The 13,747-nt window shown below is 36.7% G+C and overlaps 1 protein-coding gene across 1 annotated transcript; it reads right to left on the bottom strand.

The window, feature by feature from the left end:
• Positions 1-422: 422 nt before the first annotated feature.
• anxa11 (annexin A11) lies at positions 423-13,506 on the bottom strand. Its single transcript, XM_015382434.1, has 15 exons — positions 13,352-13,506; positions 10,768-11,146; positions 10,646-10,683; positions 10,324-10,467; positions 10,138-10,225; positions 9,934-10,028; positions 9,721-9,834; positions 8,449-8,539; positions 7,989-8,068; positions 4,115-4,171; positions 3,942-4,035; positions 3,747-3,842; positions 2,323-2,381; positions 2,095-2,217; positions 423-1,355 (listed from the first exon to the last, which is right to left on the bottom strand). The coding sequence occupies exons 2-15, from the start codon at positions 11,135-11,137 to the stop codon at positions 1,296-1,298; spliced, it is 1,509 nt and encodes a 502-aa protein (XP_015237920.1). The 5' UTR covers positions 11,138-11,146; positions 13,352-13,506; the 3' UTR covers positions 423-1,295.
• Between the last annotated feature and the right edge of the window lie 241 nt (positions 13,507-13,747).

Raw genomic sequence — 13,747 nt, 5'->3', positions numbered from 1 at the left:
AGCATCTTTGCTGACTTTTTTTTTTATTTTTTAACAAAAATAATAACAAAAAAAAAACATTACAGATCTTTGCTTGAGTAAAAAAAAAAAAATTATTTGAAATAACCTTTTTTATGTTTTACATAGGATGTCTGCAAAGAAAAGTTACGTAAAACCTCAATAACCTAGATAATGAAAAAATATGCAGTTATAAAAATTGGAAAAACTAAATAAGAAGCCCCCCCCTCCCCCTTTCTATTTATGTGTTTCTCAAATCTTCATTTTAAACATACTTGGAAGAAAACGGATATAAAATAGGAAGAATAAAAATGAATAAATGGTTTGATTTCAAGCAGACCAGTGACAAAAATATATGGAGACTGTGAACCAGGAGCCCTCTACTGGCAGGAATACATAGTAAAAAAAGAGCACTCAGTAAAAGGCAAAGCATAATGATTTTATTTTTTTACCCAACAAAAAAAATTATATTTTGGCTGTTATATCAAAGGGTTATGAGAGGATTTTAAGGCTTTACCATTCCTCAAACAGGTCAAAGAGGAAGATGCAATAAAACATAAAACATGCTCCATCTTTAGTCTTTGGCTTCTTGGCAACGAGTAAAGCAATGTTGCTGTAAAAGTTAAACAGTTACAGAAAAACATACAAAGATTACTCGCAGAGGCTTAGAAGCAGGAAAAGTCCAGATGCTGAAAGAACAAAAGCGAAAAGGAAAAGATATTTGCAGGTTTTTCATTTCATTAGTTTAAATGACTGCTGTAAACATACGCTGCCCTAATATTAATCTAATCAGATGACTTCTCTCTTCGGGAGTCTCATACATTCATTTTGATGACACTGCTATAACCTCCACGGAGTTTCTAAATATCATTAATACTAAAAAGGCACAGAGGCTGCAGTTAGTATTCATTCTTTTCTCAATGATTTTTCAGAACAACCAAACCTATGCAAAGTTTAGGTTTAAAGCCTTACGGTGCAACTAAACATCAATATATTCTTATTATCTGGGATGCAATGCGTTTTACTAAAGCATACATATAGGTTAAATTTTAATTATCAAGGAAATGTTGTGGCACAAATCACATAAGTCTCCTGTTTCTTCTTTATCAGATTGTTCACTAACCTACAGCACCTAAGAATATATCAAAAATCATGTTAAATATATATATATGAAAATATAAAATCAAAATTGATTTGCTAAAGGCATTTGCGGCATGCATCAGGGATGATATAGGATTTATAGGATTGTTTAAGTGCGGACGTGTATGTTGTCCATCTGAGGTGCATTTTCATTCAGTTTAGTCGTTTCCGCCGCACAGCTTCAACAGCAGCTTCTGGTAATCCCCTGAAGTATCACTCTAAGAGAAGCACACAGACAAATATATTAAAATGTGAAACAAGCACCAACAACAGCCCTGATACTAATCAGGCATATTGAAGTATAAAGAGCCTTAAAGTTAAAACACATTTGTTTTATCTCATCTTGAGAAATGTAGCACCATTTCCCTAAGATAAATATAACCAATTTAATTGTGATTTAAAGTAGTCTAATTGTCCTTGTGCTTTTATCCATTTTCTGTTTCTCAAGGTGGGATTTGGCTGATAACTCGTGTTTTAGCCACTTTTCAAAAAGGAGAATGACAAGAGAAAATGCCTTTTACCTAAGGCAGCAATTGGCTGCATGGAAATATCTACCAACCTAAAACCCCAGTCATAGAAATAATAAAAATGTTCAAAGCCTGGAATATGACAGCAATATGAGAACTGGAGATATTTCGTGCCTTATCACTCAGGTAATTTGAAAAATAGAAGCAAACAGAGCTGTTAGAGAACTGCAGCAATTACTCTAAAGGGAAATAAAGATGCAACCTTTGGCCTTCAATCCCACTGTTACAAAGTGTGGAGTTTCTTAAACACTAACGGGACTATAACTGAACAGAAAAAGCAGGTCATGCCTGCACTTTAGTAAGGTGAGGAATCCATCATGTTGCGGGCCTGCTTTGCTTCCTACAGAAGCAGAACTCTTCTGAACATCAATTTATCTGTGATAAAAAAAACATTTTAGCTTTTTCACAGAACAAAATAAGTTTAACTTACAGAGATGGCAGTGTACAGTGACTTCCCATAGGCCTTGAGATACTCCTGTCTGATATCCAGCATGTCCACCTCAGAGCGGGACACCATGACACGGATGAGTGTCGTGTCTTTAGTCCCTGCTCCCTGATAGCAAATCATAATGTTCTTACAAGCTCCATCTCACATCATAGGGTGAAAATAATGCGTTTATTATCATGAATAAATGAAAATGCAGCATAAAAGGTTTACCTTCATGGCCTTATGGAGTCTTTCAGCAAAGTAGGCTGCAGTGTTCTTAATGCATTTGACTGAAAAACAGAGAAAACAACGTAACATAAGTTTCTTTTCTGGAGTAGAAATGCTATAATCTGGCTCCCCCTTTTTGTAAAAGAATAACCAAACACCTTTTCTATTATCCAGAAGGTTAATAACATTCACATGCAATGCTCTATTCTTTTATCGATGTACAAACCTCATTGACAAACTATGTCTTAACAAATACTAGGACAGCAATATAATGACCTAATGTGCCCCTAATATTTTACTGCTTAACTAATATTAACTAAAGAGGCTTAACTCTTTGTTAACTATTCCACATTTTGTCAGAGTCCAACTAGACTTAAGTGCATAGTATTTTATGTGTTAGTCCAACAGTGAACAATGATTTAGATATAGCATAAAAAATGAAAAGAATAAATAACATTTGGGAAGGGAGGATGAAAGATAAAAAAGGAGGGAATGAAGTTTGAAAATTGAAAACATTTTCAATAATTTGTCTTTTCTTCAACTATCCAGACCTGAAAAATTATTAAATCAGCTGCACATTTTTAAAACCGAATAGGTTTTAAAAATGTGCAACTGATTTAATCACGTTAGGATGCGACTAAGACTGCACCTTACGATTACACGCAAACACACTAAATGAAACTGAACATGTCGAGAAGGGATTTACAATATAGCTAAATCTTATATCGCCATATTTCTTAATGTCGGATAATATAATATAATTCTATTATTGATATAAACAAAATAAAAGTCTCAGGACACACTGCTAAGAATGCCCACAATAGCATCTTGCACAAACCTTTAATTTTTGTCATCTTAGAAATATTTGCTTACTACAACAACTAAAAAAAAACAAAAACAAAGCAAATAAAACCCATAAAGTCACACAAATGCTGTAATCATAGACTGTCATGTATATTCAAATGACGGAAAGGTCATATCAGGGTTATTGAATAAAGTATTTGATAAATATTGATATTTCATTGGTATCCACCCCTGCTGCAAAGGTGTTTTCCCTCTGCAGGGGGGAAAGTGACACAGTAGGGGCAAAATAATGTTCAATAAACCAGACAATGCTGAATGCAGGATTAAATTCCTACAGACTTGTCTGTCGCTCTGATATCAGTGATTGAGAAAGTACCTGAAGGAATCTGTATAGAGGTGAGCTATATTGCTAAGATAAATGAGCAAATATATATATAAATGGGCAAATGTCTGCAGATGGACAAAGCACCCAGAAAAAGAGTTGAGGCTTATACTTCAGAAATAGCTGGTTCACCTAAATATTAACCTTATGGGACTGAATTCAAATGCATACCTCACTTCACAGATTTTTATCTGTAAAATAGTCCTTTTATCAAAGTAAAAACGAAAAAAAGTCAACATACCCACAGCCACCATTCCAGACTCCAGATTTCCAGACATTTCCCTACAGATGCTCTTTTCAATGTCTCTCCCGCTCATCTGCTGGTACTCATGGAAGACTGAATGCAGAAAAATACAAATAACATGTCTACAATCACAGTATATATATATATATATATATATATATATATATAAAGAAAGAAGCAAATCTTACACACCAGCACGAAGGTGGGGCTTGCTTCGAGCGCACAGGATGGCATTAAACTGGGACTCATCCGTTCCCACTTTATTTTCACCAGCCGCGTACAATTTCTGAAAAAGATACAATATCAATAGAAGTGTATTTATATTCTTTCTAAACTTATTTAGAGTGAATTTACTTTAGTCGTACCTGAGCATCCTGTTTGGCCAATGAGACGTCGACAGTCTCCCTCTCATCTCGATTTCCCTGATTTGAATAAAACAAAACAGAAAATCAGTTCCCAAACCTGTAGGGCTAGTGCTAAATTATAGTACCTAAAGGTTCTACTCTAAGTTTGAGATTTTGAACCTTAAAGTAGCTTCCATTTCTAGGAAAACAGAGCCAATGTTTTTCTTCTGCCCAGTGCAGCCAAATACAAATAACACTTCAGAATTATTATGAGTTAAACACATTTTTTGGAAACCTTTTCACTTGAAAACTTTGCATTATTTGGTCATGTAGTATCCCTTGTGGTTAATACATGAGAAAATAAATTAATACTTCTACAGGGCAGTGCAGACCTGTAGTTTCAGCCATTTTGATTTTAACATTTTAAAAGCGGTTTAAAAATGTAGTACATTTAAACAATCTTAACATATTAAAAGCAATGCCACACAGGTCCTGCTCTGCATCAGTGATGTGGTATTGATATTTTGACAATCTTATTAATTATTGTGTGTTGCTAAGTGACTTTTTTGGGCCAGCCTCTAGTCTTATAATTGTGATCAGATATTAGATATATGTTGAGTATCATGAGCAGGGATGGCAAACCAGTTTGGCATCCAGAGCCAGAATAAATACAACAACAATGCAAAGAGCTAAAAGCAAAGAGTATGATGTGAAAGTAATTACCTTTATGAACAGGAGCAATATGTATTTAAAGGAATACTACTTTTACTGGAGAACAATTTTTGGCTGTTTGCTTCTAGTCATAAATAATGAACAATTATTGAACAGATTTATCCACAGACTTCTTTCTGGTTTGTGCAATAGCTTAATTGCTGAGCCTGTGGTCGCATTTGCAGGTCATGTGAACATGCAAACGATCAAATTACTGGAAGTTGTTTGCTCTCTTCTAACAGGCATACATTTCCTACTGCAGATATGGGATTCAAAGGTTTTATGTTGTCCAGCCTTAATCTGACCTTAACAGTGTCTCAACCAGACAATAAAAATAAAAATAAATATTTTTTTTATTTTGTCAGGTTAAAAAACAATATTATTGAACTCGACACACAAGTAGATGAGGCTGCAAATCTTTTGTTGCGGCAGATGCAAGTAATTTTGCCAGCTAGTAAATATGGCTTGTGTCACGAGGCAATAGAAATTACTGGTTAGTGGTATGGCTAACCAGTAAAATAACTGCAAAAGCAGACTATATGGAGGACAGAAGCTGAAATTAATCATTTTTTCAGAAATAAAAGCATGTTGAAATGAAACTTAAAAAGAAATAAATACACAAACATGAAGTAAAGACTTTAAGAAAAATCTATAGTAGAAAATAAGTAGGTTAAAAACAAGTCAGCGTAAAAGTGTGCAGAAAAGTAAAAATAAAAGTGCAAGTTAACATATATACATATTTTTAGATGAATAATTGATTCATTGTTGAAGAAATATTTAATCATTATTATTGTGTCGCATATAATGCCACACATATTCATATTATTAGCTACTTTTTCCAAGCAATTTTATATTAAGTCTTTCATGCATTTGTGTATGTATTTTTAAGTACATACATCACACATCAAATAGTTGTTCACTGATGAAAGCAGTGCTTATTCATGTCAGTCACTTTATTTAAGGAGTGAACTAAAGTTAACCTTAGTAAATCCATTCTCATATGCTGTGTAATTTTCAGATACAACAAACAAGATTTGGTAATATTATTCTTTCACATTGTTTAATAACCTGGACCCAAAAGGCTGCCTCCTGTTTTGGTCTTTAGACATGTCATGATACTGCATGAAGTGCAGTATATAAACATCTATTGAATACAGATGCTGACAGAGCATCGGAAAAGGTGGGACAGCTCCTGGTAGCCTGGCTGCTTGACTGCTCAGTGGTTACAGATCAGATGAGAGCAAAATGCTGCTGAGAAACCTGATTATATTATTCTATTTAACAGGTATAACCCTGTCAAGATTAAAAAGATGTTTGTTATGATATAAACCTTGCTGGTGCTTATAAAGAGTCAGTTAGTAAGTTATTATTCATGGTATAAGCTGAGTGTCTCTTGCATTGAATCTTAAGCAAAGAAGGAAACGAAAGCAGAAAGTATAATAAGCAGAACTTGTGCTGTAATAGCTCCTTCTGTCAGGGAGGACGTGGACAGTAGTATAAAGAGTCACAGCAGCACCATTCAACATTTAAAAATGATCTTATTGTCATATAGATCTAAATCACTTAACGGGTCTGTTTTGCAATGGCCCCAGGATGAGGTAAATAATTACAGCAGCGATGCCAGAAATTTAGCAAACTGGCAACAAAGCCTTAAAGGGGAATGCCGTTTTTTTTTTTTTTTACATTTGGCCCTTGATTTTACGCTATTAAATCATGTTCTACTCACCCATATGAGTCTTGTGTCATTTGGAGCTGTTCTGAAGATATTCCGTTAGGTTATATCCAAGTAACGTCTTCCTATGAGCAATCGACTTGAAGGCACAAACTAAACTGTTCATAATTTATTATTTATGGTACGCCAGCTTTCATAACGTAGGCGAATCACTGTCCCCCGGACATCCGCGGTATATTTTTATATTTATATCTTTTAAAAATTAAGCAGCACGTGTATGACATCATCCGAGTGCGCCGGCTATCGTTCATTCATCCGGTCTGCTGAACTGCTGCTAGTTTTACTCACATGCCTGGAAGATGTCTAGTGCTACTACCACAGATGATCTCGCTCTCGAAATGGAATTGAACGATTCAGATTAGCTAGCCGTACAAATAGAAGGGGTGGAGCGTAGCTGCCTTTGGCCCGGGCTGCCTGTTACGACTCCAGTGCGCATGCGCGCGGATTACTTCATACACGCGCCGCTTCATTTTTAAAACATATAAATATGAAAAATATAACCGCAGATGTCTGGGGGACAGTGATTCGCCTACATGTTATGAATGCTGGCGTACCATAAATAATAAATTATGAACAGTTCAGTTTGTGCCTTCAAGTCGTTCGCCCATAGGAAGACGTTACTTGGATATAACAAAACGGAATATCTTCAGAACAGCTCCAACTGACACAAGACTCATATGGTTGAGTAGAACATGATGTAATAACGTAAAATCAAGGGCCAAAAACAAACAAGAAAAAAAAAAAACGGCGTTCCCTTTTAAGCAAGCAGAAAAAAAAAAAAGATGTGGATTTAAGTCAAACAGTCTCTATATGAAGCTGTGGTGGAACCTTAATGTTTGGTTTAACTAAAGCCAGAACAATCTGGGTTCAGGTAGCATCTTAAATCGATTTTTGGTTTTTTAGGCTATGCTTTTAAAATAATTTGTAAATCATTTGTGATTATCTTGCCACAGTACACAATTGGTTTGCATTAATCAGGTTGTGGTGTTTGGAAAAAATTAAATAAAAAATCCAGGTCTGAATTCTTTGTTTCCCCACACAGAGTCCTCCCTTGCTAAAATAAATTGTTAATTTTGAAGACAATCCAACAGCTAAAGGATGGGAAGGATGAGGATGGAAGGCATGAAGCAAAGAAACGTCAACGTTGTGCTTTACACTGAAATACAGCTGCAGCACACAGACAATCTTGAGCTCTAACCAAGCTAACCAATATAATTTTAGAAACAGACCACAGGAAGAAGCCACAGATTCTATAGATTATCTGGCTCAGTTTCTACTGTCACCATTTAATGACAGTTTAAACAAATAAGTCTATTTTTTTTTTTTTACAAAAGTTATCCACTGATCCTTTAAACAAGATCTACTAAAGGTGTTTGCTTCATAATAGGTGACCCTGATTTCAGATTGAGAAGTTTAAACAGCTTTTATTGTTTAAAATAAAGATAGAGCCACCTGAGAAAGAGAGACGAGCAGTCTGCGGAAGTGACCGGAGGTGTCGCTGATGATGGCGTCCTCCAATTTCTTTCCATACTCTGAAATGGATAAATATTATACTTTTTTGTCTACACATGTAGTATGCAGAACATTTAAATATTTAATAAACCTTGATAATATTGTTTAACAGACTAAATGTTCATAAAAATAATATGTGGAATGTTGCTGGTTTGAGTCTCAAATTTCCCATTATAACAAGTTAAATCCTCTTCAGCTATAACACTGAAGCCAGCAGGGTCGCCATACTGTGTGGCTCAACTAGAAAGCAGCTTTGGATGCCACCTGATAAATATAAACAATCTCATGTTGTGCTGTGGACCTGAGGATTAAACACATTACTAGATAACTTCAAACTTAGCAAACCACAAAAAGCCCCGCAGCTTTTTATTTTTGTTTTAAAACATTAAGACCATCTCACCAGCTTTGTAGATTTTGTTGATCTCTTGAATTTCTGCATTTGAACGTGAAGACAAGATCTCAATCAGACACGCCTCATCAGTTCCTGCACCCTTAAAATGCAACACATTGAAAACGTTTAGTGACAGATCATCAGCTTTCTGAGATGACAAATAGAAAAAAAAAAATTAGGAAGCGAAACTACTGATTTCTTTATTTGAACTTTCCTGTTTTTTATAACACATATTGTTAGAGTGGTTTTGGTACTTATGTTACTTCATGAGAGCAAACAACACAATTTCTTCATTCTTAACTTCTCTCTTTAATTACATTATGTAAATTTACTACTGCATTTAAGTATGTTTTTCTTTGCCATAGAAAGTACTGCTGGCTTAACGCTTTTGTATTCGATTGCATCATTTTCCTAGGTCAGAGCTATTGCTGGTATGGAAGTAGTGTAATCTTGGTCCAAGTGCTTCCATGTCTACTAGTGAATTTCTTTCTACATGAATGAAATTTTACTGGCTCCTTGTTGTTTCTATATCTGTTGTGTCTTTTTCCCAGTCAGGGCTTCAAGCTGAGCTAGTTGGTAGTAACCAGATGTAATATTATGCATCTTTCCATGTACTCCAAGCCAGTGCTTCTGTGACTTTTTCCCAAAGAAAACCACTGACGTGATATTATATTCAATTTTTGTGTAAACTTTATTTCTCTTCCCCTGCCTCTGTGCTTCTCTGTACGGTTTCTTCTGTCCCTCTTTCTCGCCTTTCGCAGCAATAGGTCAAACTTTCAGAACCTGGCTGCTTGGGATGAGGGATTGCTGCAACATTGATTAACTATGCGACTAATTAGACTCCCCGTGATACCAACCAATCAACTGGCCTCATATGATTAACTGAATATGGGTATTTTGATTCAAATGAATTGTATGTATTTCAATCAGGCTAAAATATTGTACTATTGTTGAATGACAAATCTGAGCTACAATTTTTTCAAAGTATGTCTATATACAGGCACAGCGGTGGTGTTCTCTCATTTAAACACACAGACTAAGCGCACCACCCAGGTTCAGAATCTAAATGCAGTCCTCACAGGTTCGATTCTCAGCTTGGTGGACATATGGCTGCATGCCTTTCCCTTCTCTCTCATCCCATTTCCTGTCTGCCTACTTTCAAAAAGTGACAAAAGTAAAGCCCACTAGAACCTTAAAAAATAATCGTTGTCTTTATGTCCACAAGTAAAATCTTTATGACCTAAAGTTCATGTGAATCAAATTAAATGAAATTCATTTCACCTTTATTGCCTCCCTCAGCTCAGAGGCATCAAACTGAGCTGGCGTCTTCAGCATGGCAAGAACCAGGTCTTCGAAGTCTCTAGTAAGTTCAGACTTCAGATCTTTAATCAAATCCTAGAAGGCACAAAAACAAATGAAACACACAAGAAATTATGAAAATCAAAACATAAACAACACACAGGAAGAAGATAAGTCCTTATCTACTAAATTGACCTTTCCATATGTAGTCTTGTAGGCTGATATCAATGCAACTCTCTGCTTATTGGAGCGACTTCCCAGAAGCTCAATTATGGCCTTTTCATCAGTTCCTGTTTCAAAGTTTTTTCATTTCCATTTGAATATTTTATGTGAACACGAAGTGATGTAACAGTTAATGGAGAGATAAATTCTAATGGTTCATTTCACTGATTTACTCACCAAAACCCTTCATTGCTTTCCGGAGTACTTCAACATCCTTCAGTGGATCAGCTCCAGGAAAATCTTTGATGCTACCCCTGTATCCTTTCTACAAAGGCATATTGTAAATAAAAAAAACTTAACTCTGGTGTTAATTTAGAACGTTGTGTAATGTTTTATCAATAAAACATGTTCTGCATATCTTACAGGAATCGCTGGTGCCTGAGGGTTGGAGGGAACACCGCCCCCGTATCCAGGCATCGAGGGGCCACTGCTAGGGGCTCCAGGGTAATTTGGCATTGGCTGGTTTGGGGTAGGGCCCCCTGGATATCCCTGCGGAGCCCCTCCTGGCTGCAAAAAGAAAAGGAGATCTGTGAAGACTTCATGCAGAGAAACTGCAGAGAAGAAACCCTGGCTTAGTTTAGGTTGGTGAAGAATAGGTGATTTCAGAAAATAAAGCCCCCATTAATCTGCTTATGTTAGTGAAGATATTGCCGCCTTTGGTATATAGAAATAAGGATTCATTTACCGCCCCATAGCCACCTGGTGCTGCACCCCAGCCTCCGCCTGCAAAGTAAACGTTAGAAATAATGTTAAAATATAAGCAAACTTTTCTTTTAAGCCTGTTATTAATTGTTTTTATAGTCTCACCTGCTGGAGGCATGGAGGGATATCCTCCCTGACCTGGTTGTGCAGGGTAGCCACCTGCCTGAGGAAAGCCTCCAGCTTGAGCAGGGAACCCTCCAGGTTGGGGAAAGCCCCCTGCAGCAGGTGGGTATCCAGCCTGAGGTGGGTATCCACCCCCCTGTGGAGGGTAGCTACCAGCTCCTGGAGGGTAGGCTCCTGGTGCTGGAGGATAGCCGCCTGCTGCTGGAGGGTATGCACCTGGTTGGGGTGGGTAGCCTCCCCCTTGGGGTGGGTAGCCTCCTCCCTGCGGTGGGTAGCCTCCTCCCTGTGGTGGGTAGCCTCCTCCCTGCGGTGGGTATCCACCAGTTTGTGGTGGGTATCCTGGGTAACTCATCTTCAGAACCTGGAGGTGTAATGTAAAGGAGATATTTAGGAGCATTTTTAACATACATTGAAAAAAAAACCCATAGTCCAAAAGGATGAAATCAATTAGCATTTGTTAATTTAATAAAACTCATATTAAAAAATTTTTTTCCCTCACATGCAAAGTTTTCCTTTGGAAGACCTGTTTAAATTGATCGATAATGCTTTGCTACTTTCCTTAATTAACTGCCCCCTGGACTTGTAACGGGATAAGTCAGGATCCTACACACATTTTATTTCTACACACTTTCTCATATTTTACACTTCAACGTATTTCATAAGATTTTAAGTGAGACTGACATAGTGGACCACAATGGTGGAGCAAACGTGGAGGAAACATGCATAGTTTTAAAAGCATTCCTTATTAGTTCTATCCATCCATGTTGTTACAACAATGTCTCACTCTGCAATGGCGTGCTAAGAGTGCAATGCATTGCTTTCTGACACAGAGGAGGGATTGAATTTGGGTGAAACAAACCCTAATTTGATCTCATTAGGGTCCCTTTTTTATTAGAGCTTCCTCAATCCATTTGCAGTCAACTCTACACAAACTACAATTACATAATAGCCACGGGTCTCATTTAGAAAGCATTGCATTGAATTCATACTTAAGTATAAATATGCAAAACATCCAAAAATGTAGTACACACTTCTGAAAAAAAATCCTCATTTATAAAGCCATGTGTACAAACAAAATCAAGCAATTTTTCTTTAAATATATCAATATGTGTGCCTCTTAATTTAAGTCCAAAACTCCATGTTCTTCCACCTACATGTCCAGATTCACTCATAAATTTTCTCCGAAGACAGTGTACACAGGTTTTTAGGCCCTGTTTTCTATGTACGTAACGAAAGCTTTATAAACTGCCTCAGCGTCCTGTGTCATTTATGCAAATTACCTTTTCTTGGTAGGTTTGCTTATGTAAAGTGCTTTGGGAGAGTTTTAAAACTTGGGGGAAATGGTTTTAAAATCTAGCCATTATGTTTTAATAACCCTCTAAGGCTTTGAAGGAAAAGCTAAATTTACACCGAGATTAAATAACACCCAAGTGGAGTTAATTAATTTCCTAATTAATTTACCTTTGAATGCATTATTTGGACTTCATTTTATTTTGGGGTACCAGAATAAAAGACGACACAGTTTTTTGTTTTGTTTTTTTGATCCATCATTTAACTTTTGCCTTTTCTATGGTTGTAAATTTCAATGAACTCCATTAAAGTCTCTGGTTGAATCCATAACAACTATGCATGGTGTATTTAAAGATAATGCAAACTCCATTTATTAATTTTTAGTTACTGGCATTTCATCGAGGAAATATTAAAATCAGGTTTAATCATATAGAGCTGACCTACATTGTGTAACACCGGTGTAAACAAAAGTTCCTAGAAAACTTTTGTTTGGCACTCCCAGTGCTTTCCAGCTTTCTTACATAGAACTCAATTTTAAAACGGTGAGGCTTTTACGTGCGCTCGTAATTATCGCTTTTTCACCACTGCATTTATAACCGAGTGCTGAATATTTACCTACATATGCAACATGAAAAATATAAAAGGTTGTCAAAAAATGTTGATTACATCTAGAGTCTAAACTCTAAATAAGAAACCCTTCAACAGATTGGAGGAGAAGGAGAAACGCACTTTTATGAAGCTCACCTAAACGGCAACATCTCTAACTTGATAGCATCAGAGGCCCAAACTCTCAGCAGACTAGCTAGCGAGAATTGCGTTTTTCTTTTTTAAAGTAAGGTGGTATTATTAGGAAAACAACTGTTCGTTATTTGTAGTTACGGAATAATGAAGATAAAAATGCGACATTTTGCTTCAAAATTTGTTCTTTTAAGGTTTAAAGCACAGGGGAGAGGACACAGCGTTCCTCCGTCACCACACCTAAAAAAAAAAAGAAAAAAAGACATATTTACGCCTCTTTCAGTTGGTATTCGTACTGTAGAGGTAGAAAGGGGCTTGCTATATTTTAAGAATATATCCCGACCGTTTAAAATGAAAAACGGATATTTCTCCGCAGAATCTGTTCATCCAGTCCAGGCTAATCTCCTCCATTTCCATTCACGGAAACAAACATCTCAACTGAAGCCGTTAACCGTCAGCCATGAAATTAAAACTCAAAGATAGAGGCGGTTTTATCCTCTTATGTTTAGCCTGCATAACCTTAGAAAGAGTTACTCACTTATCTGGTTGGCAGTTAGATCGAGGAAGAGAAGTGCATCGGAGAAGCGGACAGGGGAAAAGAGTTGGGTAAAGATGGGTGTGTCCTACGGCTGTTTCCGTCTCTTTTTAAACAACCTTTGCTCTCGTGATAGAGACAGACCCCGGTGACTCAGGCAGCTCTGTGTTAAACCACACTCCAAGCCATAATAAACCGTCTTTTTTCCATTCCCACCTCAGTTTATTGCAGTGACGGTGGGATGTTTTATGAGAAATGCCAGTTTATATCGGATTTTCCTTTTCTTTTTTTTATTTGTTTATTGGTCATGGGCGGTTCTAGATGAGGGCCAACTGGGGCCAGAGTCCCTGTAAATTGGTCTTAGCTTCTGTTATGGCCCCTGTTCTGAAAAGATACACT

Source organism: Cyprinodon variegatus, unplaced genomic scaffold (assembly GCF_000732505.1).
Source record: "Cyprinodon variegatus isolate N-32 unplaced genomic scaffold, C_variegatus-1.0 Scaffold12, whole genome shotgun sequence".
In the NCBI taxonomy this organism is placed as follows: domain Eukaryota; kingdom Metazoa; phylum Chordata; class Actinopteri; order Cyprinodontiformes; family Cyprinodontidae; genus Cyprinodon; species Cyprinodon variegatus.
This window is presented reverse-complemented; position numbering and strand designations above follow the sequence as displayed.

Excerpts from the sequence above, each read along its gene's own strand:
- anxa11 (XM_015382434.1), bottom strand. The coding sequence starts at position 11,137 with ATGAGTTACCCAGGATACCCACCACAAACTGGTGGATACCCACCGCAG. Across the intron at positions 4,036-4,114 it reads TGGCCAAACAGGATGCTCAG|AAATTGTACGCGGCTGGTGA; the intron begins GTACGACTAAAG and ends TATCTTTTTCAG. Across the intron at positions 2,218-2,322 it reads GACTCCATAAGGCCATGAAG|GGAGCAGGGACTAAAGACAC; the intron begins GTAAACCTTTTA and ends ATTTGCTATCAG.